Genomic DNA, 26,713 nt, shown 5'->3' with positions numbered 1-26,713 from the left:
GCAACAGTAAGAAACAACGGGAAGAAAACAACGCGGACGCCCCTGTAAACATCACTGTTCCTCCGTGTAAACGACTCCTCCACCTCCTCCTCGCGGGTGTAAACGACTCCTCCACCTCCTCGCGGGTGTAAACGACTCCTCCACCTCCTCCTCGCGGGTGTAAACGACTCCTCCACCTCCTCCTTGGGGGTGTAAACGACTCCTCCACCTCCTCGCAGGTGTAAACGACTCCTCCACCTCCTCCTCGCGGGTGTAAACGACTCCTCCACCTCCTCCTCGCGGGTGTAAACGACTCCTCCACCTCCTCGCGGGTGTAAACGACTCCTCCACCTCCTCGCGGGTGTAAACGACTCCTCCACCTCCTCGCGGGTGTAAACGACTCCTCCACCTCCTCCTCGCGGGTGTAAACGACTCCTCCACCTCCTCGCGGGTGTAAACGACTCCTCCACCTCCTCGCGGGTGTAAACGACTCCTCCACCTCCTCGCGGGTGTAAACGACTCCTCCACCTCCTCGCCGGTGTAAACGACTCCTCCACCTCCTCGCCGGTGTAAACGACTCCTCCACCTCCTAACGGGTGTAAACGACTCCTCCACCTCCTCGCCGGTGTAAACGACTCCTCCACCTCCTCGCGGGTGTAAACGACTCCTCCACCTCCTCGCCGGTGTAAACGACTTCTCCACCTCCTCCTCGCGGGTGTAAACGACTCCTCCACCTCCTCGCGGGTGTAAACGACTCCTCCACCTCCTCCTCGCGGGTGTAAACGACTCCTCCACCTCCTCGCCGGTGTAAACGACTCCTCCACCTCCTCGCGGGTGTAAACGACTCCTCCACCTCCTCGCGGGTGTAAACGACTCCTCCACCTCCTAACGGGTGTAAACGACTCCTCCACCTCCTCGCCGGTGTAAACGACTCCTCCACCTCCTCGCCGGTGTAAACAACTCCTCCACCTCCTCGCGGGTGTAAACGACTCCTCCACCTCCTAACGGGTGTAAACGACTCCTCCACCTCCTAACGGGTGTAAACGACTCCTCCACCTCCTAACGGGTGTAAACGACTCCTCCACCTCCTCGCCGGTGTAAACGACTCCTCCACCTCCTAACGGGTGTAAACGACTCCTCCACCTCCTAACGGGTGTAAACGACTCCTCCACCTCCTCGCGGGTGTAAACGACTCCTCCACCTCCTCGCGGGTGTAAACGACTCCTCCACCTCCTCGCGGGTGTAAACGACTCCTCCACCTCCTCGCCGGTGTAAACGACTCCTCCACCTCCTCGCCGGTGTAAACGACTCCTCCACCTCCTCGCTGGTGTAAACGACTCCTCCACCTCCTCGCCGGTGTAAACGACTCCTCCACCTCCTCGCCGGTGTAAACGACTCCTCCACCTCCTAACGGGTGTAAACGACTCCTCCACCTCCTCGCCGGTGTAAACGACTCCTCCACCTCCTCGCGGGTGTAAACGACTCCTCCACCTCCTCGCGGGTGTAAACGACTCCTCCACCTCCTCGCGGGTGTAAACGACTCCTCCACCTCCTCGCGGGTGTAAACGACTCCTCCACCTCCTCGCGGGTGTAAACGACTCCTCCACCTCCTCGCGGGTGTAAACGACTCCTCCACCTCCTCGCGGGTGTAAACGACTCCTCCACCTCCTCGCGGGTGTAAACGACTCCTCCACCTCCTAACGGGTGTAAACGACTCCTCCACCTCCTCGCCGGTGTAAACGACTCCTCCACCTCCTCGCAGGTGTAAACGACTCCTCCACCTCCTCGCCGGTGTAAACGACTCCTCCACCTCCTCGCCGGTGTAAACGACTCCTCCACCTCCTCGCCGGTGTAAACGACTCCTCCACCTCCTCGCGGGTGTAAACGACTCCTCCACCTCCTCGCGGGTGTAAACGACTCCTCCACCTCCTCGCGGGTGTAAACGACTCCTCCACCTCCTCGCGGGTGTAAACGCCTCCTCCACCTCCTCGCGGGTGTAAACGACTCCTCCACCTCCTCGCGGGTGTAAACGACTCCTCCACCTCCTCGCGGGTGTAAACGACTCCTCCACCTCCTCGCGGGTGTAAACGACTCCTCCACCTCCTCGCGGGTGTAAACGACTCCTCCACCTCCTAACGGGTGTAAACGACTCCTCCACCTCCTCGCGGGTGTAAACGACTCCTCCACCTCCTCGCGGGTGTAAACGACTCCTCCACCTCCTAACGGGTGTAAACGACTCCTCCACCTCCTCGCGGGTGTAAACGCCTCCTCCACCTCCTCGCGGGTGTAAACGACTCCTCCACCTCCTCGCGGGTGTAAACGACTCCTCCACCTCCTCGCGGGTGTAAACGACTCCTCCACCTCCTAACGGGTGTAAACGACTCCTCCACCTCCTCGCCGGTGTAAACGACTCCTCCACCTCCTCGCCGGTGTAAACGCCTCCTCCACCTCCTCGCCGGTGTAAACGCCTCCTCCACCTCCTCGCGGGTGTAAACGCCTCCTCCACCTCCTCGCGGGTGTAAACGACTCCTCCACCTCCTCGCGGGTGTAAACGACTCCTCCACCTCCTCGCGGGTGTAAACGACTCCTCCACCTCCTCGCGGGTGTAAACGACTCCTCCACCTCCTCGCGGGTGTAAACGACTCCTCCACCTCCTCGCGGGTGTAAACGACTCCTCCACCTCCTCGCGGGTGTGAATGACTCCACCACCTCCTCGCGGGTGTAAACGACTCCTCCACCTCCTAACGGGTGTAAACGACTCCTCCACCTCCTCGCGGGTGTAAACGACTCCTCCACCTCCTCGCGGGTGTAAACGCCTCCTCCACCTCCTCGCGGGTGTAAACGCCTCCTCCACCTCCTAACGGGTGTAAACGACTCCTCCACCTCCTCGCGGGTGTAAACGACTCCTCCACCTCCTCGCGGGTGTAAACGACTCCTCCACCTCCTAACGGGTGTAAACGACTCCTCCACCTCCTCGCCGGTGTAAACGACTCCTCCACCTCCTCGCGGGTGTAAACGCCTCCTCCACCTCCTCGCGGGTGTAAACGCCTCCTCCACCTCCTAACGGGTGTAAACGACTCCTCCACCTCCTCGCGGGTGTAAACGACTCCTCCACCTCCTCGCGGGTGTAAACGACTCCTCCACCTCCTAACGGGTGTAAACGACTCCTCCACCTCCTCGCCGGTGTAAACGACTCCTCCACCTCCTCGCGGGTGTAAACGCCTCCTCCACCTCCTCGCGGGTGTAAACGACTCCTCCACCTCCTCGCGGGTGTAAACGACTCCTCCACCTCCTGGCGGGTGTAAACGACACCTCCACCTCCTCGCGGGTGTAAACGACTCCTCCACCTCCTGGCGGGTGTAAACGACTCCTCCACCTCCTGGCGGGTGTAAACGACTCCTCCACCTCCTCGCGGGTGTAAACGACTCCTCCACCTCCTGGCGGGTGTAAACGACTCCTCCACCTCCTGGCGGGTGTAAACGACTCCTCCACCTCCTGGCGGGTGTAAACGACTCCTCCACCTCCTCGCGGGTGTAAACGACTCCTCCACCTCCTCGCGGGTGTAAACGACTCCTCCACCTCCTGGCGGGTGTAAACGACTCCTCCACCTCCTGGCGGGTGTAAACGACTCCTCCACCTCCTGGCGGGTGTAAACGACTCCTCCACCTCCTCGCCGGTGTAAACGACTCCTCCACCTCCTAACGGGTGTAAACGACTCCTCCACCTCCTCGCGGGTGTAAACGACTCCTCCACCTCCTCGCGGGTGTAAACGACTCCTCCACCTCCTCGCCGGTGTAAACGACTCCTCCACCTCCTCGCCGGTGTAAACGACTCCTCCACCTCCTAACGGGTGTAAACGACTCCTCCACCTCCTCGCGGGTGTAAACGACTCCTCCACCTCCTCGCGGGTGTAAACGACTCCTCCACCTCCTGGCGGGTGTAAACGACTCCTCCACCTCCTCGCGGGTGTAAACGACTCCTCCACCTCCTCGCGGGTGTAAACGACTCCTCCACCTCCTGGCGGGTGTAAACGACTCCTCCACCTCCTCGCGGGTGTAAACGACTCCTCCACCTCCTGGCGGGTGTAAACGACTCCTCCACCTCCTGGCGGGTGTAAACGACTCCTCCACCTCCTCGCGGGTGTAAACGACTCCTCCACCTCCTCGCGGGTGTAAACGACTCCTCCACCTCCTCGCGGGTGTAAACGACTCCTCCACCTCCTCGCCGGTGTAAACGACTCCTCCACCTCCTCGCGGGTGTAAACGACTCCTCCACCTCCTCGCGGGTGTAAACGACTCCTCCACCTCCTCGCGGGTGTAAACGACTCCTCCACCTCCTCGCGGGTGTAAACGACTCCTCCACCTCCTAACGGGTGTAAACGACTCCTCCACCTCCTCGCGGGTGTAAACGACTCCTCCACCTCCTCGCGGGTGTAAACGCCTCCTCCACCTCCTAACGGGTGTAAACGACTCCTCCACCTCCTCGCGGGTGTAAACGACTCCTCCACCTCCTCGCGGGTGTAAACGACTCCTCCACCTCCTCGCGGGTGTAAACGACTCCTCCACCTCCTCGCGGGTGTAAACGACTCCTCCACCTCCTCGCGGGTGTAAACGACTCCTCCACCTCCTCGCGGGTGTAAACGACTCCTCCACCTCCTCGCGGGTGTAAACGCCTCCTCCACCTCCTCGCGGGTGTAAACGCCTCCTCCACCTCCTCGCGGGTGTAAACGCCTCCTCCACCTCCTCGCCGGTGTAAACGACTCCTCCACCTCCTAACGGGTGTAAACGACTCCTCCACCTCCTCGCGGGTGTAAACGACTCCTCCACCTCCTCGCGGGTGTAAACGACTCCTCCACCTCCTAACGGGTGTAAACGACTCCTCCACCTCCTCGCGGGTGTAAACGACTCCTCCACCTCCTCGCGGGTGTAAACGACTCCTCCACCTCCTCGCGGGTGTAAACGACTCCTCCACCTCCTGGCGGGTGTAAACGACTCCTCCACCTCCTCGCGGGTGTAAACGACTCCTCCACCTCCTGGCGGGTGTAAACGACTCCTCCACCTCCTCGCGGGTGTAAACGACTCCTCCACCTCCTGGCGGGTGTAAACGACTCCTCCACCTCCTGGCGGGTGTAAACGACTCCTCCACCTCCTGGCGGGTGTAAACGACTCCTCCACCTCCTGGCGGGTGTAAACGGCTCCTCCACCTCCTCGCGGGTGTAAACGGCTCCTCCACCTCCTCGCGGGTGTAAACGACTCCTCCACCTCCTCGCGGGTGTAAACGACTCCTCCACCTCCTCGCGGGTGTAAACGACTCCTCCACCTCCTCGCGGGTGTAAACGACTCCTCCACCTCCTCGCGGGTGTAAACGACTCCTCCACCTCCTAACGGGTGTAAACGACTCCTCCACCTCCTCGCGGGTGTAAACGACTCCTCCACCTCCTCGCGGGTGTAAACGCCTCCTCCACCTCCTCGCGGGTGTAAACGCCTCCTCCACCTCCTCGCGGGTGTAAACGACTCCTCCACCTCCTCGCCGGTGTAAACGCCTCCTCCACCTCCTCGCCGGTGTAAACGACTCCTCCACCTCCTAACCGGTGTAAACGACTCCTCCACCTCCTCGCGGGTGTAAACGACTCCTCCACCTCCTCGCCGGTGTAAACGACTCCTCCACCTCCTCGCCGGTGTAAACGACTCCTCCACCTCCTAACGGGTGTAAACGACTCCTCCACCTCCTCGCGGGTGTAAACGACTCCTCCACCTCCTCGCGGGTGTAAACGACTCCTCCACCTCCTGGCGGGTGTAAACGACTCCTCCACCTCCTCGCGGGTGTAAACGACTCCTCCACCTCCTCGCGGGTGTAAACGACTCCTCCACCTCCTGGCGGGTGTAAACGGCTCCTCCACCTCCTCGCGGGTGTAAACGACTCCTCCACCTCCTGGCGGGTGTAAACGACTCCTCCACCTCCTCGCGGGTGTAAACGACTCCTCCACCTCCTCGCGGGTGTAAACGACTCCTCCACCTCCTCGCGGGTGTAAACGACTCCTCCACCTCCTCGCGGGTGTAAACGACTCCTCCACCTCCTCGCGGGTGTAAACGACTCCTCCACCTCCTCGCGGGTGTAAACGACTCCTCCACCTCCTCGCCGGTGTAAACGACTCCTCCACCTCCTAACGGGTGTAAACGACTCCTCCACCTCCTCGCGGGTGTAAACGACTCCTCCACCTCCTCGCGGGTGTAAACGACTCCTCCACCTCCTCGCGGGTGTAAACGCCTCCTCCACCTCCTCGCGGGTGTAAACGCCTCCTCCACCTCCTCGCCGGTGTAAACGACTCCTCCACCTCCTCGCCGGTGTAAACGCCTCCTCCACCTCCTCGCCGGTGTAAACGACTCCTCCACCTCCTAACGGGTGTAAACGACTCCTCCACCTCCTCGCGGGTGTAAACGACTCCTCCACCTCCTCGCCGGTGTAAACGACTCCTCCACCTCCTCGCCGGTGTAAACGACTCCTCCACCTCCTCGCCGGTGTAAACGACTCCTCCACCTCCTAACGGGTGTTAACGACTCCTCCACCTCCTCGCGGGTGTAAACGACTCCTCCACCTCCTCGCGGGTGTAAACGACTCCTCCACCTCCTGGCGGGTGTAAACGACACCTCCACCTCCTGGCGGGTGTAAACTACTCCTCCACCTCCTGGCGGGTGTAAACGACTCCTCCACCTCCTGGCGGGTGTAAACGACTCCTCCACCTCCTGGCGGGTGTAAACGACTCCTCCACCTCCTCGCGGGTGTAAACGGCTCCTCCACCTCCTCGCGGGTGTAAACGACTCCTCCACCTCCTCGCGGGTGTAAACGACTCCTCCACCTCCTCGTGGGTGTAAACGACTCCTCCACCTCCTCGCGGGTGTAAACGACTCCTCCACCTCCTGGCGGGTGTAAACGACTCCTCCACCTCCTCGCGGGTGTAAACGACTCCTCCACCTCCTGGCGGGTGTAAACGACTCCTCCACCTCCTGGCGGGTGTAAACGACTCCTCCACCTCCTGGCGGGTGTAAACGACTCCTCCACCTCCTGGCGGGTCTAAACGACTCCTCCACCTCCTGGCGGGTGTAAACGGCTCCTCCACCTCCTCGCGGGTGTAAACGGCTCCTCCACCTCCTCGCGGGTGTAAACGACTCCTCCACCTCCTCGCGGGTGTAAACGTCTCCTCCACCTCCTCGCGGGTGTAAACGACTCCTCCACCTCCTCGCGGGTGTAAACGACTCCTCCACCTCCTCGCGGGTGTAAACGACTCCTCCACCTCCTCGCGGGTGTAAACGACTCCTCCACCTCCTAACGGGTGTAAACGACTCCTCCACCTCCTCGCGGGTGTAAACGACTCCTCCACCTCCTCGCGGGTGTAAACGCCTCCTCCACCTCCTCGCGGGTGTAAACGCCTCCTCCACCTCCTCGCGGGTGTAAACGCCTCCTCCACCTCCTCGCGGGTGTAAACGCCTCCTCCACCTCCTCGCCGGTGTAAACGCCTCCTCCACCTCCTCGCCGGTGTAAACGACTCCTCCACCTCCTAACGGGTGTAAACGACTCCTCCACCTCCTCGCGGGTGTAAACGACTCCTCCACCTCCTCGCCGGTGTAAACGACTCCTCCACCTCCTAACGGGTGTAAACGACTCCTCCACCTCCTCGCGGGTGTAAACGACTCCTCCACCTCCTCGCGGGTGTAAACGACTCCTCCACCTCCTAACGGGTGTAAACGACTCCTCCACCTCCTCGCGGGTGTAAACGACTCCTCCACCTCCTGGCGGGTGTAAACGACTCCTCCACCTCCTGGCGGGTGTAAACGACTCCTCCACCTCCTGGCGGGTGTAAACGGCTCCTCCACCTCCTGGCGGGTGTAAACGGCTCCTCCACCTCCTGGCGGGTGTAAACGGCTCCTCCACCTCCTGGCGGGTGTAAACGGCTCCTCCACCTCCTGGCGGGTGTAAACGACTCCTCCACCTCCTGGCGGGTGTAAACGACTCCTCCACCTCCTCGCGGGTGTAAACGACTCCTCCACCTCCTCGCGGGTGTAAACGACTCCTCCACCTCCTCGCGGGTGTAAACGACTCCTCCACCTCCTCGCGGGTGTAAACGACTCCTCCACCTCCTCGCGGGTGTAAACGCCTCCTCCACCTCCTCGCCGGTGTAAACGACTCCTCCACCTCCTCGCGGGTGTAAACGACTCCTCCACCTCCTCGCCGGTGTAAACGACTCCTCCACCTCCTAACGGGTGTAAACGACTCCTCCACCTCCTCGCGGGTGTAAACGACTCCTCCACCTCCTCGCGGGTGTAAACGACTCCTCCACCTCCTAGCGGGTGTAAACGACTCCTCCACCTCCTCGCGGGTGTAAACGACTCCTCCACCTCCTCGCGGGTGTAAACGACTCCTCCACCTCCTCGCGGGTGTAAACGCCTCCTCCACCTCCTCGCCGGTGTAAACGACTCCTCCACCTCCTCGCGGGTGTAAACGACTCCTCCACCTCCTGGCGGGTGTAAACGACTCCTCCACCTCCTGGCGGGTGTAAACGACTCCTCCACCTCCTGGCGGGTGTAAACGACTCCTCCACCTCCTGGCGGGTGTAAACGACTCCTCCACCTCCTGGCGGGTGTAAACGGCTCCTCCACCTCCTCGCGGGTGTAAACGGCTCCTCCACCTCCTCGCGGGTGTAAACGACTCCTCCACCTCCTCGCGGGTGTAAACGTCTCCTCCACCTCCTCGCGGGTGTAAACGACTCCTCCACCTCCTCGCGGGTGTAAACGACTCCTCCACCTCCTCGCGGGTGTAAACGACTCCTCCACCTCCTCGCGGGTGTAAACGACTCCTCCACCTCCTAACGGGTGTAAACGACTCCTCCACCTCCTCGCGGGTGTAAACGACTCCTCCACCTCCTCGCGGGTGTAAACGCCTCCTCCACCTCCTCGCGGGTGTAAACGCCTCCTCCACCTCCTCGCGGGTGTAAACGACTCCTCCACCTCCTCGCCGGTGTAAACGCCTCCTCCACCTCCTCGCCGGTGTAAACGACTCCTCCACCTCCTAACGGGTGTAAACGACTCCTCCACCTCCTCGCGGGTGTAAACGACTCCTCCACCTCCTCGCCGGTGTAAACGACTCCTCCACCTCCTAACGGGTGTAAACGACTCCTCCACCTCCTCGCGGGTGTAAACGACTCCTCCACCTCCTCGCGGGTGTAAACGACTCCTCCACCTCCTCGCGGGTGTAAACGACTCCTCCACCTCCTAACGGGTGTAAACGACTCCTCCACCTCCTCGCGGGTGTAAACGACTCCTCCACCTCCTGGCGGGTGTAAACGACTCCTCCACCTCCTGGCGGGTGTAAACGACTCCTCCACCTCCTGGCGGGTGTAAACGGCTCCTCCACCTCCTGGCGGGTGTAAACGGCTCCTCCACCTCCTGGCGGGTGTAAACGGCTCCTCCACCTCCTGGCGGGTGTAAACGACTCCTCCACCTCCTGGCGGGTGTAAACGACTCCTCCACCTCCTCGCGGGTGTAAACGACTCCTCCACCTCCTCGCGGGTGTAAACGACTCCTCCACCTCCTCGCGGGTGTAAACGACTCCTCCACCTCCTCGCGGGTGTAAACGACTCCTCCACCTCCTCGCGGGTGTAAACGCCTCCTCCACCTCCTCGCCGGTGTAAACGCCTCCTCCACCTCCTCGCGGGTGTAAACGCCTCCTCCACCTCCTCGCCGGTGTAAACGACTCCTCCACCTCCTAACGGGTGTAAACGACTCCTCCACCTCCTCGCGGGTGTAAACGACTCCTCCACCTCCTCGCGGGTGTAAACGACTCCTCCACCTCCTAACGGGTGTAAACGACTCCTCCACCTCCTCGCGGGTGTAAACGACTCCTCCACCTCCTCGCGGGTGTAAACGACTCCTCCACCTCCTCGCGGGTGTAAACGACTCCTCCACCTCCTCGCGGGTGTAAACGACTCCTCCACCTCCTCGCGGGTGTAAACGCCTCCTCCACCTCCTCGCCGGTGTAAACGACTCCTCCACCTCCTAACGGGTTTAAACGACTCCTCCACCTCCTCGCGGGTGTAAACGACTCCTCCACCTCCTCGCGGGTGTAAACGACTCCTCCACCTCCTAACGGGTGTAAACGACTCCTCCACCTCCTCGCGGGTGTAAACGACTCCTCCACCTCCTCGCGGGTGTAAACGACTCCTCCACCTCCTCGCGGGTGTAAACGACTCCTCCACCTCCTAACGGGTGTAAACGACTCCTCCACCTCCTGGCGGGTGTAAACGACTCCTCCACCTCCTGGCGGGTGTAAACGACTCCTCCACCTCCTGGCGGGTGTAAACGACTCCTCCACCTCCTGGCGGGTGTAAACGGCTCCTCCACCTCCTCGCGGGTGTAAACGGCTCCTCCACCTCCTCGCGGGTGTAAACGGCTCCTCCACCTCCTCGCGGGTGTAAACGGCTCCTCCACCTCCTCGCGGGTGTAAACGCCTCCTCCACATCCTCCCGGGTGTAAACGGCTCCTCCACCTCCTCGCGGGTGTAAACGACTCCTCCACCTCCTCGCGGGTGTAAACGACTCCTCCACCTCCTCGCGGGTGTAAACGACTCCTCCACCTCCTGGCGGGTGTAAACGACTCCTCCACCTCCTGGCGGGTGTAAACGACTCCTCCACCTCCTGGCGGGTGTAAACGACTCCTCCACCTCCTGGCGGGTGTAAACGACTCCTCCACCTCCTGGCGGGTGTAAACGACTCCTCCACCTCCTGGCGGGTGTAAACGACTCCTCCACCTCCTCGCGGGTGTAAACGACTCCTCCACCTCCTCGCGGGTGTAAACGCCTCCTCCACATCCTCGCGTGTGTAAACGGCTCCTCCACCTCCTCGCGGGTGTAAACGACTCCTCCACCTCCTCGCGGGTGTAAACGACTCCTCCACCTCCTAACGGGTGTAAACGACTCCTCCACCTCCTCGCGGGTGTAAACGACTCCTCCACCTCCTCGCGGGTGTAAACGCCTCCTCCACCTCCTCGCGGGTGTAAACGCCTCCTCCACCTCCTCGCGGGTGTAAACGCCTCCTCCACCTCCTCGCGGGTGTAAACGACTCCTCCACCTCCTCGCCGGTGTAAACGCCTCCTCCACCTCCTCGCCGGTGTAAACGACTCCTCCACCTCCTAACGGGTGTAAACGACTCCTCCACCTCCTCGCCGGTGTAAACGACTCCTCCACCTCCTCGCCGGTGTAAACGACTCCTCCACCTCCTAACGGGTGTAAACGACTCCTCCACCTCCTCGCGGGTGTAAACGACTCCTCCACCTCCTCGCGGGTGTAAACGACTCCTCCACCTCCTCGCGGGTGTAAACGACTCCTCCACCTCCTAACGGGTGTAAACGACTCCTCCACCTCCTCGCGGGTGTAAACGACTCCTCCACCTCCTGGCGGGTGTAAACGACTCCTCCACCTCCTGGCGGGTGTAAACGACTCCTCCACCTCCTGGCGGGTGTAAACGGCTCCTCCACCTCCTGGCGGGTGTAAACGGCTCCTCCACCTCCTGGCGGGTGTAAACGGCTCCTCCACCTCCTGGCGGGTGTAAACGGCTCCTCCACCTCCTCGCGGGTGTAAACGACTCCTCCGCCTCCTGGCGGGTGTAAACGACTCCTCCACCTCCTCGCGGGTGTAAACGACTCCTCCACCTCCTCGCGGGTGTAAACGACTCCTCCACCTCCTCGCGGGTGTAAACGACTCCTCCACCTCCTCGCGGGTGTAAACGCCTCCTCCACCTCCTCGCCGGTGTAAACGACTCCTCCACCTCCTCGCGGGTGTAAACGCCTCCTCCACCTCCTCGCCGGTGTAAACGACTCCTCCACCTCCTAACGGGTGTAAACGACTCCTCCACCTCCTCGCGGGTGTAAACGACTCCTCCACCTCCTCGCGGGTGTAAACGACTCCTCCACCTCCTAACGGGTGTAAACGACTCCTCCACCTCCTCGCGGGTGTAAACGACTCCTCCACCTCCTCGCGGGTGTAAACGACTCCTCCACCTCCTCGCGGGTGTAAACGACTCCTCCACCTCCTCGCGGGTGTAAACGCCTCCTCCACCTCCTCGCCGGTGTAAACGACTCCTCCACCTCCTAACGGGTGTAAACGACTCCTCCACCTCCTCGCGGGTGTAAACGACTCCTCCACCTCCTCGCGGGTGTAAACGACTCCTCCACCTCCTAACGGGTGTAAACGACTCCTCCACCTCCTCGCCAGTGTAAACGACTCCTCCACCTCCTCGCGGGTGTAAACGACTCCTCCACCTCCTAACGGGTGTAAACGACTCCTCCACCTCCTCGCGGGTGTAAACGACTCCTCCACCTCCTGGCGGGTGTAAACGACTCCTCCACCTCCTGGCGGGTGTAAACGACTCCTCCACCTCCTGGCGGGTGTAAACGACTCCTCCACCTCCTGGCGGGTGTAAACGGCTCCTCCACCTCCTGGCGGGTGTAAACGGCTCCTCCACCTCCTGGCGGGTGTAAACGGCTCCTCCACCTCCTCGCGGGTGTAAACGGCTCCTCCACCTCCTCGCGGGTGTAAACGCCTCCTCCACATCCTCGCGGGTGTAAACGGCTCCTCCACCTCCTCGCGGGTGTAAACGACTCCTCCACCTCCTCGCGGGTGTAAACGACTCCTCCACCTCCTCGCGGGTGTAAACGACTCCTCCACCTCCTCGCTGGTGTAAACGACTCCTCCACCTCCTCGCGGGTGTAAACGACTCCTCCACCTCCTGGCGGGTGTAACCGACTCCTCCACCTCCTGGCGGGTGTAAACGACTCCTCCACCTCCTGGCGGGTGTAAACGACTCCTCCACCTCCTCGCGGGTGTAAACGACTCCTCCACCTCCTCGCGGGTGTAAACGGCTCCTCCACCTCCTCGCGGGTGTAAACGACTCCTCCACCTCCTCGCGGGTGTAAACGACTCCTCCACCTCCTAACGGGTGTAAACGACTCCTCCACCTCCTCGCGGGTGTAAACGACTCCTCCACCTCCTCGCGGGTGTAAACGACTCCTCCACCTCCTCGCGGGTGTAAACGACTCCTCCACCTCCTCGCGGGTGTAAACGACTCCTCCACCTCCTCGCGGGTGTAAACGACTCCTCCACCTCCTCGCGGGTGTAAACGCCTCCTCCACATCCTCGCGTGTGTAAACGGCTCCTCCACCTCCTCGCGGGTGTAAACGACTCCTCCACCTCCTCGCGGGTGTAAACGACTCCTCCACCTCCTAACGGGTGTAAACGACTCCTCCACCTCCTCGCGGGTGTAAACGACTCCTCCACCTCCTCGCGGGTGTAAACGACTCCTCCACCTCCTCGCGGGTGTAAACGACTCCTCCACCTCCTCGCGGGTGTAAACGACTCCTCCACCTCCTCGCGGGTGTATTTCTGCTTTTTGGCGTGTTTTGTAAAAGTTCCTACAGAGAAAAAGCAACAAAAAGACTTCCTCTGCTTTTGACACACACAAGTACGCACGTTGTCACAGATGTTTTCACACGGACCCCCTGAAGCCAGTTTACATCCCACACAGAAGCTGCACATCGCCGTGACGGGAATTTTATTGTCTTTACGGCAGTGGTGCCAGAACTGGCATAAGAGCTGGTGGGCGAGGTCTGGAAGCGGAAATGTATGTGATGGTCAGACCACCTAGGTTGACACTCAGTGGCTATTATTGGCGATGGAACGACCATGGATCAATCCAGTTGGTCAAAAATGGGGTCAATCAGAAGGGGAGAGCCTACCGGTGCGTCATGCGCAGTTTTATTGAAATAGGAAACGTCTAAGATATTGTAATATAGCGTGATATAAAGAAAATACGGAACATGGCCCGCGGGCGGCCAGCGGTTAAGCAGTTAAAGGGTTGAACTTCTACACACTGTTTTACATCAAAGAAATACTGCACCCTGTAATACAATCTTAAACACATCTGGAGGGAGTTAATTTAGTACAGACTAGTTAAAATAAATAAATGGCCTTTTCCTGGTTCCGAGGCTTGCCTGGTTTCATGAGGTGTGTGACATAGAGACACAGGCTTCCTTTTCTGATGGCAGGGATGAGAGTCAGACTGATTAAAGATGGCCACAGTTACCCGCTTAGCTGCAATGTGATGAACCTGAATTCATTGTCTTTTTGTGTGTGGTGTTTCTGCATTCTGCAGGTATACAGTTTGATTTTTGGAACATCTCCCAGAGATGCTGGAGGGACCCAGTCTTGGATTCATGGCTTGAAGGAAACCAACCAAAAGTCTGGAGACAAAGTTCTGCAGATGAAGGTGAGGTCAGGAACACACATGATCAATCACTTTTCCTAATGAACGCAGGGATTTCGACACTGCTTTGAATTTAACATAAGATTAAAAGTGGAGTTCAAATATCTTGAGGTCTTGTTCATGAGTCAGGGAAAAGTTTCCTGTGCTGGGTTGTTCTGGTTGTGCTCAACCAAAAGAACAAGATGGAAGACACAAGCTACCAACATGGGATGAAAAGCTCTGTGGGTGGGGCGGCTGAGTCGCTGCTCCTCTCCATTGAGAGGAACCAGATGAGGTTACTGAGGCATCTGGTAAGGATTGACCCTGGAGCGCTCCTAGCTGAGGTTAACCTGGCTCATCCCACCAGGATGTGGCCATCTCGGCTGGTCAGGGAATGCCTTATGATCCCATGATTGGAGCTGGAAGTAGTGGCCAGGGAAAGGGAAGTCTGTGCTAAAGTGTTAAGGCTGTTGCTCTTGCTACACAACCCCCTGATAAGCACAAGAGAATGGACGGAGAACAGCAGCTCTTTTTTGGAAACAAAAAAACTGAAAATATACTAGTCTGTTCCTCAGAGTGTTCAGTCTAGTTAAACATGACTGTTGTGTTGCTCCCGGCGCTCACATACAAAATGATGTTTGAAGACATAAGATTTCAAAACTCAAGTTTCAAGGTTTCAAAGTGTTTTGCAACCATGCAGTTTTCAGAGGTTTTTGGCAAACGAATGGGGTGGGATGACGATGCCATATCTGAAACTCTGAACATGAAAACAGATTTGCAAAACTTTATTTCCGGTTTTAAATTTCCAAACACCGACTTTCAAGCTTTCAAAATGTTTTCGTTTAGTTTCGGTTTATGGCAGGATTCTAATCCTTTACATATCACTTCTTTTCATTGCACTTCCACCTAATAAGATCAAGTTGGAGCTACTAGCTGATTGTAAACAGGATGGTGATGTTTGTCTTGGTTTTGGCTAATGCGGAGGTGCCCAAATCCAGTCCTTGAGACCCACTGACCTGCAACTTTTAGATACATACATTCTTCAACAGACCTGAATCAAATAGCTCAGTTACGTCGTCCGCATGAAATTCAGCTCTGCAGAGGGCTGGCAACAAGCCATGCATTTGATTCAGATGTGTTGGAGAGAGATCTAGAAGTTGCAGAATAGGACCAGGCTTTGCCAGCCCTCTTTGAATGGATCAGATCCTGAAACTGATGCAGGTTCCTTCGAGGTTCCTTAAACAAGGAGAGCAACATAAGGATTTAGAGAAAAGACTTAGAAATGTGTCTTTTGAAGCTTTGGTTGGATCAGAAGGAGCTGAGTCAGAGTTTCAGACATCTCTTGCTCATCACTTCCCTTCCGTTGCTTTAGCTCAGTCAGCTCATTTTAATCTAAACTAACGCTTTATCTTCATCCACCAGGATGTCCTGGCATCTTTCTGATGAAGACCACATACAGTGGACTTCTTCAAGGAATCTTGAAAAGGCTGGAGTGAAACAACCAGTTAAAACAATGCTACAAATGGCAAAAGATTAGTGAAAATGCAGGATTACCCATGAAAGGACTTAATCCCAAATGCTCTCACCAGCCAGGAAGATTAGACTTCCAAGATTTCCTTTTTTCATCTGCTTGGCCATGAAGAATGTGGTGTGAAGAAGCAGATGATTGTGTGACAAGAAAGATTTGTGAATGACCAGAACTGAGTGTACGGTTTTACAACGCTAACTGCTGTTAGCCCAGTTTAACTGGTCTCACTCCAACAAGTCACTGTACTGCAAATGTTTATGATGTATGTGCAACACAGAAACTAGCTACATTAGCCACACGAAACCGTGTCGTTGCCAGATAAACAACTGGAAAGCAAAGATAAACAAAACAGAATATTAATATGTCTAATATTAAAAGCACGTATACGTGAATATTAACAGACAACACATGTACATTCTGTGTGAAATAAACACGCTTCTATGTCTACAGCATCACTTACCAGCTCAGCTTCACCTGCAAACAACGCTAACTGTGCACTGTGCAAAAATGGGATTCAGCCCACAATAAATGCAGACGGACTTGCATCACGCCCTGGTTTTTAACAATTAAAGTCGCCCCATATGCAGCATAGAGAAAATTATATAATAACTCAAAATAAACTCAGAGTGGTGGCTGGCTGGTCATAAGCAACAACAAATACCTCAACACGTCTTGAAGGGGGTTTACTCTAAACACTGAGATTTATTTAAAGAAATAAATTTTAATTTTATCGGTCATATGCTTCATGGCCATCGCTGATTACTATTTCATTCATCTGGAAAGACATGAGAACAGGCATACAGAACCCAGGAGCTTCATTGGTTATTGAACGGTGTGTAATTGATGTGAGTAAACTTGACTGTGTATACTTAACGAAAATAAAAAATGAGGTTGACTGAATGAATTCAGCTGCTATATGTAAACAGATTTACAACACAGAGATGAGACCATAAATTAATGACAATGAAAACGTTACAACTGATGAAGGCATGAAACTTGTCCAACTTGCACATTAAGTCTGCCAGCAGCTGTTCGCTTTCTTGATCGTCTTCCCCTCTTTTTCTGCCAGCTCCTGTCCTTCGTCCCTTTGTCAGGGCTTCTTACACTCCTCAGGAACTCATACATATCCAGGCTGCGGAAGCCTCGCTGGAAGCCGTCTGGGTTAGAAGCAGCGGGGATGTGTTGGTGGAACGACTTGAGCCTTTAATCTGGGATGTGTTAGTTCAAGCGAGGCTTTCCCAGCACAGCCTGGCTTCCTTTAGCTACGTTGGTAGAACTGCGGCATATAAATTTAAATGTTTGTGTGACATCTACTGAAAATCCAGAATTTCATTTAATACATCTTAAAACCATTTTCTGGCCACCAAACACAGTTTACCAGAGGCAGAAGTTCTGTTTTATATTTGAAAAATATAATCCTGAATTCTGTTTTAACTTTGCTGCTTGGGCTCCTACAACTCCATCCACTGGGATAGTTCAATTCAGCTTTATTTGTATTGTGTCATATCACAATGTCACCTCAGGGCACTTCACATTAATTCAAACCAATTCATAATAAGTGGCCTAGTTGCAAATGAAAGCAACAGATTGCATCCAATGTTGACTTCAGCTCAATTCCCCATCCTGAGCCTGCATGAGGCAACAGTGGATAAAACCAACTTTATTGGCCAGGGCCCTTGAGAGCAATTTCCCATCTAAAATCACTTCTTTTTTCTGCCAGGTTACATGGATTTGATGGAAGGATAACTCATTTGGCTTCAAATTTCCTATTCAATTAACTTTATTATTACCTGAAGGAGAGATAGTTTGCAAAAGAAATACATTGTCAAAGAGAAAATCCTGAGATTTTTGCTCACCATCTGTGGGAGGAGCCATAGGGGTCGGGTGCAATGGAAGCTGGGCAGCGGCAGAGGCGGTTCGATCCCCGGCTGCAGAAGCTGGCTCTAGGGACGTGGAACGTCACCTCTCTGGTGGGGAAGGAGCCTGAGCTTGTGCGTGAGGTTGAGCGGTTCTGACTAGATATAGTTGGACTCACCTCGACGCATGGCTTGGGCTCTGGAACCAGAACCCTCGAGAGGGGCTGGACCTTCTTCCACTCTGGAGTTGCTCATGGTGAGAGGCGCCGAGCAGGTGTGGGCATTCTCATCAGCCCCCAGCTTTGATGCCCTGTAGCCTTTCTTCTCTGTTTTGATCAGTGGGGGAAGGTTGGTTGGTTGACATGTTTTGGTGGTGGTTTTTTTTTATCGGATTTTGTTGTGTTTCTCCTGGCTTAGACATGGAGAGCTTTGTTCTCAGCTTGGTGTGTTGCTGGGTCGGGAGGACCTGGCGGTTAATGGTAGAAAACCTTGGATTGTATGCCATGTGGGGTGCCTCTCATAGGCGTAGTGACATTTCCCTTTGGATTTGTTGCTGTTAGGGCTGGTGTTGTGGCTGCATGGGTAAAACAATGGCTTGTGGACATATCTGTGTGGGGACACATCGGCTCAGATGGTGGGGGAAGAAGCCAGTCAGTTCTGGCAGGCTCTAACGTTACTTCCATGTCATTTTGGGGCTGATATAGTTAAACAGGAACGGTGTTTTACAGAACTTTTTGTTTTCAGTGTCGTCATTTGGCACATAAGAATCTGATTACTCTCCCTGTAGACGCTCCACGGTCATTCTCTGTCAACTCAACCAGTTTAGCAGCTTTAGATTTTAGATTTTTACTTTAGAGTTTGCTAGTATATCATTTTAAAGAACTAAAGTTGGTTCCCTGGTGCTGTGCTGTTTATAGTTATGTTTATACTTCAGCTGCTAAGGATAGATGCAACTGAAGTCTCTTTTAAAAACTCATCTTTTCACATTGACTTTAACTCCAAAGAGCAGGACCACCACGTCTTTTCTGTCTTATTATGTCCTTTAACTGTTCTTTTTTTTTGCTATTAATGTTGATTTATTTTATTTTCCTGTACAACACGTTGGTTACCTGGTGGTATGGAAAAGTGCGGACAATTGGAAAGTGGTACGATTCTGGCTCTTGTTTACCTACAAAACAGGCTTTTTCAAGATGTAAAATATAATAAGATGTAAATAAACTTCAATGCATTTCTACAAAAATTAAGATGTTAAAATATTTTATTTATTTTGTTTTCATTTGAGGCAAATTCTGTACAGCTTGGATATGACACTATAGCCAAGTTTGAATCTTTCAAAATAAATTGGTAGTAAGCTATTTAATTTGAATTTAATATTCAACTGGTTCAGAAGTCGTTCTTTTAACTTACTAAAGGACATTATGTTGTGACTAACTGGGAATCAGGGGGACGTTCATATGATGCAGATGGAGAGAGTGGGGTAAAACATACTGGAACCAGTAAAAAGAGCTGCGTCAACTGGAAGCACAGATGGTGGGCAGGACAGAAATTATCGTGACTAATCAAAAAAATTATTTACAGATGAGTCGACGATCAAAAATATTGTTAGATGCAGCCCTACCTAACAGCATTAAGTTTGTATGTTTCTGTTTCTTAAATGTGTTACTGAATATCAAGATGGTTCACACAGATTTGGAATTGCAGAAAATCGCTTTTCCATTGTCTGTAAGACTTTTGGAGCTTAAGAGCATTTGCTCATGTGTATGGTTCAGATTACGATGGTGACATCAGATCGGATATATAATGTTAACATGGGTGATTTTTGTCCTGTGATGGACTGGCGAGCTGTCCAGGTTGTACCCTGCCTTTCGCCCAAAGACTGCTGGGATAGGCTCCAGCTTCCATGCTACCGTTTATCGGATTAAGCAGTTCGGATAATGAATGAATGAATGGGTGACATTGTTCCTTTTTTTCTTCGGCTATGGGTGATGAACATGATGGACATCAGATCTGAGTGTCTCAACTGTAACGGTTTATCAGCAGGTCCAAACTTAGTCCTGACAGACATATTTCCCTTGTCCACCCACACCTTGATCCTATAGGAGAAGCAGCTGGGAGATGTTGGAGGTCTTGAAAGAGGTCTGACACATAAAGTCTTACATGATTCAACAAACAAAAACCCACAGACAGGCTGTGTTCAGACTGATGTTGCAGGCTCCTCAATGTCAGATTGCCTAGGCTATCTGACATTGATGACTCTCATCTACTACAGTGGGTAACATCATCAGAACGTTGTGAGAAACTGGAAATCTGGTGCGTGTGTGATGGACAAGGCCCATGGGCCTCATTTATAAAGTTTGCTTTCAAACAAGATAAGGCCTAAAAGATGTGTAAATACTTTTCGGTGTAGGGTATGCTTATGAAAAGAAACTTGACTTAATAAAGTGCGTACCAGTGTGCCAGCTTTAAAGATTGTGCAGTTACATTTTGGAGAGAAAAACTGGCAACACAGCTGCTGAGATGATGAATTTAAGCCACATTTGACCCATGCATGTTATCATTCCTATTAGACTTCTTATCCCACAAAGTTTTCCTGACACACGATGATGACTGGCTGATGAGCAGATTTAGATTCCCTGGAGCTGTGCTCTTATATGTGCTGTAACGGGTCCAGTGTTTGTTGGATCGTCCAACTCGCCGGAACTGTGCCATCCATGTGCATCTCCAGCTGTTGACAACTCTGGAATTTCTGGCATATGGCTTTATTTAGTGGGAATTAGCCAACAGGGCTGCACGGGGCCGTAGTGAGTAGCTCTGTGGCCTCACAGCAAAGAGATCACTGGTTCGATTCCCAACTGAGGGGGAATTTTCAGGGTTCTCCGGCTTCCTCCCACCGTCCAAAGACATGCATGTTAGGTTAATTGGTTACTTTAAATTGCCCCTAGGAGAGTGTGTGAGTGGTTATTTGTCTCTGTGGAGCCCTGCGATGGACTGGCGAGCTCTCCAGGGTGTAGCCTGCCTCTCCAAGGCTGGTGGGATAGGCTCCAGCTTCCCCCGCGCCCCTTCATACGTTTCAGAAAATATATTAATGAAAGAGTAGCCAGCAGGTAGGCTGATATACATGAGACATTTTTGCCCAGAGTTTCATAGGATAAAGTTAAATGTAGAGATTTTATCTAGATCTGGAATAACTCAGGCATCCCTGAGCTCATTAATACCAGCTGTTTGGGCAGCATTGTTAAAAAGACAACCATTAAGTTCCCTGCACTGTGGGAGAAAAGGCCAACGTATAAAGGGACTCATATTGCTGGAAGGCATAGATGTAAAACTCAGAAACTAAAATACTCAAACTACTCAGAAACTAAAACTGTATTTAGACCGCCAGATGATTTCAAATATGTATCACGTCTGGCCCGCCGATCCATTATACAGCGCGCGTACCCCGAACACTACAAATCCCACAATGGTCGCTAGACTCCGGGAAACGCCTCCACCTCTTGTGTTGACACCCATTAGCAAATCTGCAATTAAGCACACGCTCTAAGCAGACCTCTACCGCCGTGTTGCCTTCTGCACAGTTTGCTGAAAAACTCGGTCTACTTAGCGCTGAATTTACCCGACAATCTGTCGACTTTGAAGCCAAAAAATGTAGATTTGAACTTTTAGCAACTGGTTTGCTGTTGACGTGAAAAGCGCACCAACCAGCCTCCAAATGGAGCGTATTGAGCTACAGTGTAATGACACGCTCAAGTCAAAGTATGACTCTGTTGGAGCTGCACAACTTCCACCTTACCTCCTCGACACGCTGCCCCGACTCCGAGCCCAAGCTGCACAAATGCTCTCCATGTTCTGCAGCACATATCTGTGTGAGAGACTGTTTTCTTTAATGAAGATGAACCAAACACAGGAGTCGTCTCACTGATGAACACCTTCATCCAGTCCTGAGGATTTCCTCTGCTCAGAGCTGACTCCACTAACTGAAGCGCTTGCATGTAGAAAGCGACGCCAAGTATCTGGACTGGACCCATGAGCATCATCAGAGTCAATGGAAGCAAACTAAACTGGATAAACATGATGTTATTTACTGAAGGCATGGTCTGTTCACAGTTGAAAGAGACAATTTCTTTTTTTTAGGTGTTGGCCTTGATGGTCTGTGATGAAAAGATTTAGGTTACAATCAAAATCCATAGAAAGTTCCAGATACAGAGGCCTGATATTTATTTGGTGTTTTTTTTTAGCCTGTTCTGGGTTCAGTGTTTAAGTAAAAATAGACCTAACTATTGTTTAATATATGAATATGTTTAATACAGTACTGTATCTCAAAGACAAGAAAAAGATGAATAATAGCCGTCACTTTCTGAATAAAAAAATGAGTTTGACCCTCTACTTTGTTCCTCTTTTTAATTTTGGCCCTCTGTGAATTAGACTTTGACACCCCTGCTGTCAAGGCTTTATTGTGTTTATAACTGAAACGATGCATTCTATTAATATGCAAGTCCAATGCGACTGTAACGTGTACCGTACATGTTACATAGGGAACAGACTAGCGGCTGTATGCGATGCTGCTTCTTGGTAAATCAATGAAAAACTTATTTGAGAAAATTCTAACTATTTGGTCCTGATGATGCTCTTCCGCTACAACGTTTAGGTGACAGCTCAGTCATGGAGAAGTCCAGGAGCACTGTCAACAAGCTTCATGATCTTTAACCTTAGGCTTGGTAAGTTCTTCAGACATGCTGTTTCTGTCTTCCACAGGGAGTTCTCCTGACCGGGTCCATGTTGGAGTTCCTTACCTGTGGGGACGGCAGCACCACCGAGCTAAGTAAGATTCTTTTGGTGCCCGAGAACCAGCGGCCAGTGCTTCAGGCCTATCACAAGTCAGCATGCGATGAAAGAGAGGGCCGAAGATCTGAGCGCTTCAGGCAGCTGAGCCAGGAGCTGAGAGAGCAGATCAATGGACACCATGTTACAGAGAAGGTACAGCTGAAGCCAGGATTCTGTGTTCCGCTGAAGACAAGTCATTTACCACCTAAATAAACACACCGTGTTTTTTTTTTTTTTTGGTAAATGCCAATTGCTTGCATGAATTAGTGTAAAACCTATTGGATTTTCTGATCCCTGTTATAAAAACATTTTATTCAGGTAGCTTGTTTCAAGAGGCAAAAGTCAGCCCAAATTCAGCAGATGAGTTGGTCTTATGACATCTTATTTTGCAGCCAGGACAACAATGCTGAGTTGTAATTAACTGGTTTCTACTGGCTGTGACAGCAACCAAGACCAGTGACAGTTACTAACAGTTATCTAACAGTTACTGACGAGGGTTTCTTCAGTTATTCCTATGGGCTATATATGGATTAGAATAATATCCAGAATGAAGGGGAAAAAGTGGTTATGTGGTCTGTCATGTGTGGGATTAGAACATGTCCTGGACAGTTGTTGCGTCCGTATTTTACGGATGTGATGTTGAACAGATAGTCTTAATAAAACAGTGATGAGACAGCATGTAAATGCATTGTCCTGTTAATTCTGAAATAACAGGTCATTGCCAAGGCCAGATTATCTAATAGGCATTATGGGCACGGGCCCAGGGGCCCACAACCATGTGGGGCCTGCGTAGGACAAACACCAGCAGTTTGGATGTGAAAAAAATGTACATAAAAGCCAGATAGTTACACCACAGGGTCTGGTGCGTTGCTACTGGTACCACTGGCTGAGAGATGTTAGAAATGTCGTTTCCCAATTTCCACAATGTTATAGTTCGGGGCCCCTGGAACACTCGGGGCCCGGGGGCCTGTGCACTTTTAATCTGGCCCTGGTCATTGCACATAAAAAGCCCAGCACTTTGATCCCTGTCCTGTTGCAGACGACGCTTCTTGTGGAGTATGAGTGGACCAGACCAAAAAGAACTTTTTTCTTGATCTTGCTGCTTCGAGAGCAAGAACGAACTTATTGCGTCTTGTGGAGGATGTAACAGGCCTAATACCAGAGAAACGATTGGTTAGCCATTTTTTATAACCATTGATGACTGTTCCTCTTAGAGCTACAAACTGAGCTATGGTGTCCCACAGGGCCCAGAATTGGGCCCTATCAATATTTACATGCTGCCTCTAGGTGATGTGTTCAGGAGACACAACATAAACTTCCACAGCTATGCTGATGACACACAACTTTGTTACTGTGTCTCCTGATGACATCAAATGTTCCTTTTAACCCCTTATCCAGCGGTGACCCACCTGTGGGCTGTTTTACCCATTTTTTATTTCATGCTTGTGCAGTATCTTAGATATTTCCTTTTTCAATACAGCAATGCATGACGCACCGGCAGGCTCTCTCTTTCTGATTGACACCATTTTTGACCAACTGGATTGATCCATGGCTGCTCCTTAGCCTTCCCTTGTCTACCCATGTGACCAGACAATCACATACTCTTCCACTTCCAGACCTTGTCTATCAGCTCTGATGCCACTGTTGTATAGCCAATCGAATCCCCGTCACGGTGATGTGTTGCTTCTGTTAGGTTTTTATCCCACAGTAGTACTGTGGCTATAATAAGTCTATGTTCTAACACACATGCATCCCCGCACACATGCACACATAATCAGAGTATGAAAGTGCCTCTCACCCACACAGATTAATCAGCAGCAGCTTCTGTTCTTTCTTTCTTATTATTTTATATTCTTATTGTTGATATTTGCTTTTTATTTTTGTCATGTAAAGCAATTTGCGCTGCTGTGTGTATGAAAAGTGCTATTCAAATAAAATTTTGACTGACTGATTGAAGAGGCAGGTGTCGTTCCCCCCTAGAGCCGTTTCTCAGAGCGTGATTTGCAGAGTTTCAACCCAAAGTAGCAAAAGAATGCTGCCAAACATCCTGCGACTGCAACCTTGCAGCACCAGAGCCCAAAGAGAGAACAGTGACGTTAACGTCTGGGATGCTTTTGTACGGAACAAATTCCTTGCCAACTTCAAAATAGGAGGCAGATCTATCTATCAGTCTCAGTCTTCCCCCTTGGCTGACCAGTGCTTATCTATGATGACCTATGATGAATTGTTTGATTTCTTTCTTGTATTGTTCTCACCCTCAGATGTAAAACCATCTGCTAAGTGACTGTAGAGTAGAATGGAACTGAAATTCTGGCTGCTTATCCCACTTCTGCAGAGTACCTGTGTTAAGGTTCACAAGTTGACAGACCAGATTAGTTTATGTTCAATATCTGAATAAATTCTTAAAGTTTCAATGTTCTTTGTATTCCACCTCCCACTTCTCCATCACCTCTACAGCTGCATCTACAGGCCCTTGGCTCCTTGGTTCCTCTCTCTCAATCCCAGGCCCTGTTGAAGGACCTGGTAGAAGTAAAGCGACTTCTCCAAGACGTGGACCTGCTCTCAGGCTTGGCTCGACTGCTGCCCAAAGGAGCCTGTACTGGTCAAACATCCTCAACGAATGGGACCTGGTTGCTTAACGCCACCACTTTGGGACCCAATATGACTTACAGCCCTGCAGAAGATGGGGAAGAGGGAGGAGAAGGAAGTGGAAAAGTCAAGGATGAAGCAGAGAACCCTCATTCCCAGTTTTCAGCATTTGTGCAATTGTGGGCTGGACTGCAGCCAATTCTATGTGGGAATAACAGGTAGGTGCGACAGACAAGGTGACCAAATTCAGAACCGACTCGGTACCGGCTGTTTCTTTACACAGACAAGAACTTTACACGTAATGATAATAATAATAATAATACAGTTTATTTCTAGGTGCCTTTTCAGTACCCAAGCTTAGACAGATGAGTTTTAAATTGGGATTAGAAAGCAGGGAGAAGCTCAGATAGGAGCAACTAAAGGCTCTGCTCCTCATGGTGGTGAGGCGGGCAGAGGGCAGGACCTGAGGGTACGGGAGGGGTAGCGATGTGGAGTAGGTCAGACCGGTAAGGAGGCATCTGAAGATGAGGAGCAGGATGAAGTTGATTTCTGTTTTTTATTATGAGCCAGTGGAGCTGTTTGAGGACCGATTTGATCAGAAGAGGTGCAGGTTATGATCCAAGCGGCCGGGCTCTGGAGAAGCAGCAGTTTGGAAGTGATTTACTGGGTAAACCAGGGAGAAGTGAGTTGCAGTAATCAATACGTGAAGTGACCAGACTGTGAACAAGGATGGCAGCGGCATGTGAAGGGAGAGATGGGCGTAGGTGGTTGATGTTATGAATAGGCAGACCGGGTGATGTGGGCTTTAAACGAACGATGCCCAGACTCTTGACCTGAGGGGAGGGGGAAATGGAGGAGCTGTCAATGTCTCACGTAAAAAGGTGAATTGTGATGATGACAATTAAATATTTGTTTGATGAATGTTTTGCAAGCCAAAGCAGAGAGTAGGTGCTTCTAAGTAAGCTATGTGTTGTTCCAGGATTATTGAGCCGGAGGCGTTGAAACGGGGGAATATGAGCTCCTTGGGATTCACCAGCAAAGAGCAAAGGAATCTGGGACTGCTGGTTCACCTCATGACTACAAATCCCAAGATCCTCTACTCCCCCATCGGCTCCCAGGTCGACAAGGTCATCCAGAAGGCACGTAGAGAGCAGTCTTTTTGTCATTCCACTAGCTTTAATGTGCTTGAGTGCAGACCCCAGGGCCCCAAGAGCCTGAAAGCAACCCCACTCCACAACACCCACAGAGGACCAGTAGCGCCCCAACCACACACACACACACACACACACACACACACACACACATACACCCATTCCTTCTGCTCAATCACCCAACCACTTAGCTCGTTCCTCCCCCCGATCCAAGGCGCACCACCACCTGGCCCACCAAGGTAACGAATGTCCCTTCTCACATGCATGCCCATCACTCATCCTGGCGTACACACACACACACTTCTGTCTCTTCTCTAAAACCCTCCTCCAAACCTCCACATCCCACCCACACTCTTACCAAGACCCTACATTCCTCCCCCCTCATCCACCCTGATGGTTATAGAACGTGACCGTGGTCTATGCATCACTACAAATTGCTCTGCCAGTCCAAAAAAACTAGGATTTGCAGCACATATTTGTTGGATCATGGTAAAAATTTCAT

The 26,713-nt window shown here is 52.7% G+C and overlaps 1 protein-coding gene across 1 annotated transcript in view; it reads left to right on the top strand.

Annotated features, from left to right (window-relative positions):
* abca2 (ATP-binding cassette, sub-family A (ABC1), member 2) overlaps window positions 1-26,713 on the top strand; it is a 191,309-nt gene that overhangs the window by 46,598 nt on the left and 117,998 nt on the right. Inside the window, exons 6-9 of the mRNA XM_079250795.1 lie at window positions 14,177-14,290; window positions 22,403-22,624; window positions 24,929-25,278; window positions 26,040-26,199. Coding sequence (XP_079106921.1) covers window positions 14,177-14,290; window positions 22,403-22,624; window positions 24,929-25,278; window positions 26,040-26,199 — 846 coding nt within the window. The remainder of the gene's footprint in view (window positions 1-14,176; window positions 14,291-22,402; window positions 22,625-24,928; window positions 25,279-26,039; window positions 26,200-26,713) is intronic.

Source organism: Telmatherina bonti, assembly GCF_933228915.1.
Source record: "Telmatherina bonti genome assembly, chromosome: 13".
In the NCBI taxonomy this organism is placed as follows: Eukaryota; Metazoa; Chordata; class Actinopteri; order Atheriniformes; family Telmatherinidae; genus Telmatherina; species Telmatherina bonti.
The sequence above is the reverse complement of the archived record's forward strand: the minus strand, read 5'-3'. Positions and strand labels throughout refer to the sequence as shown.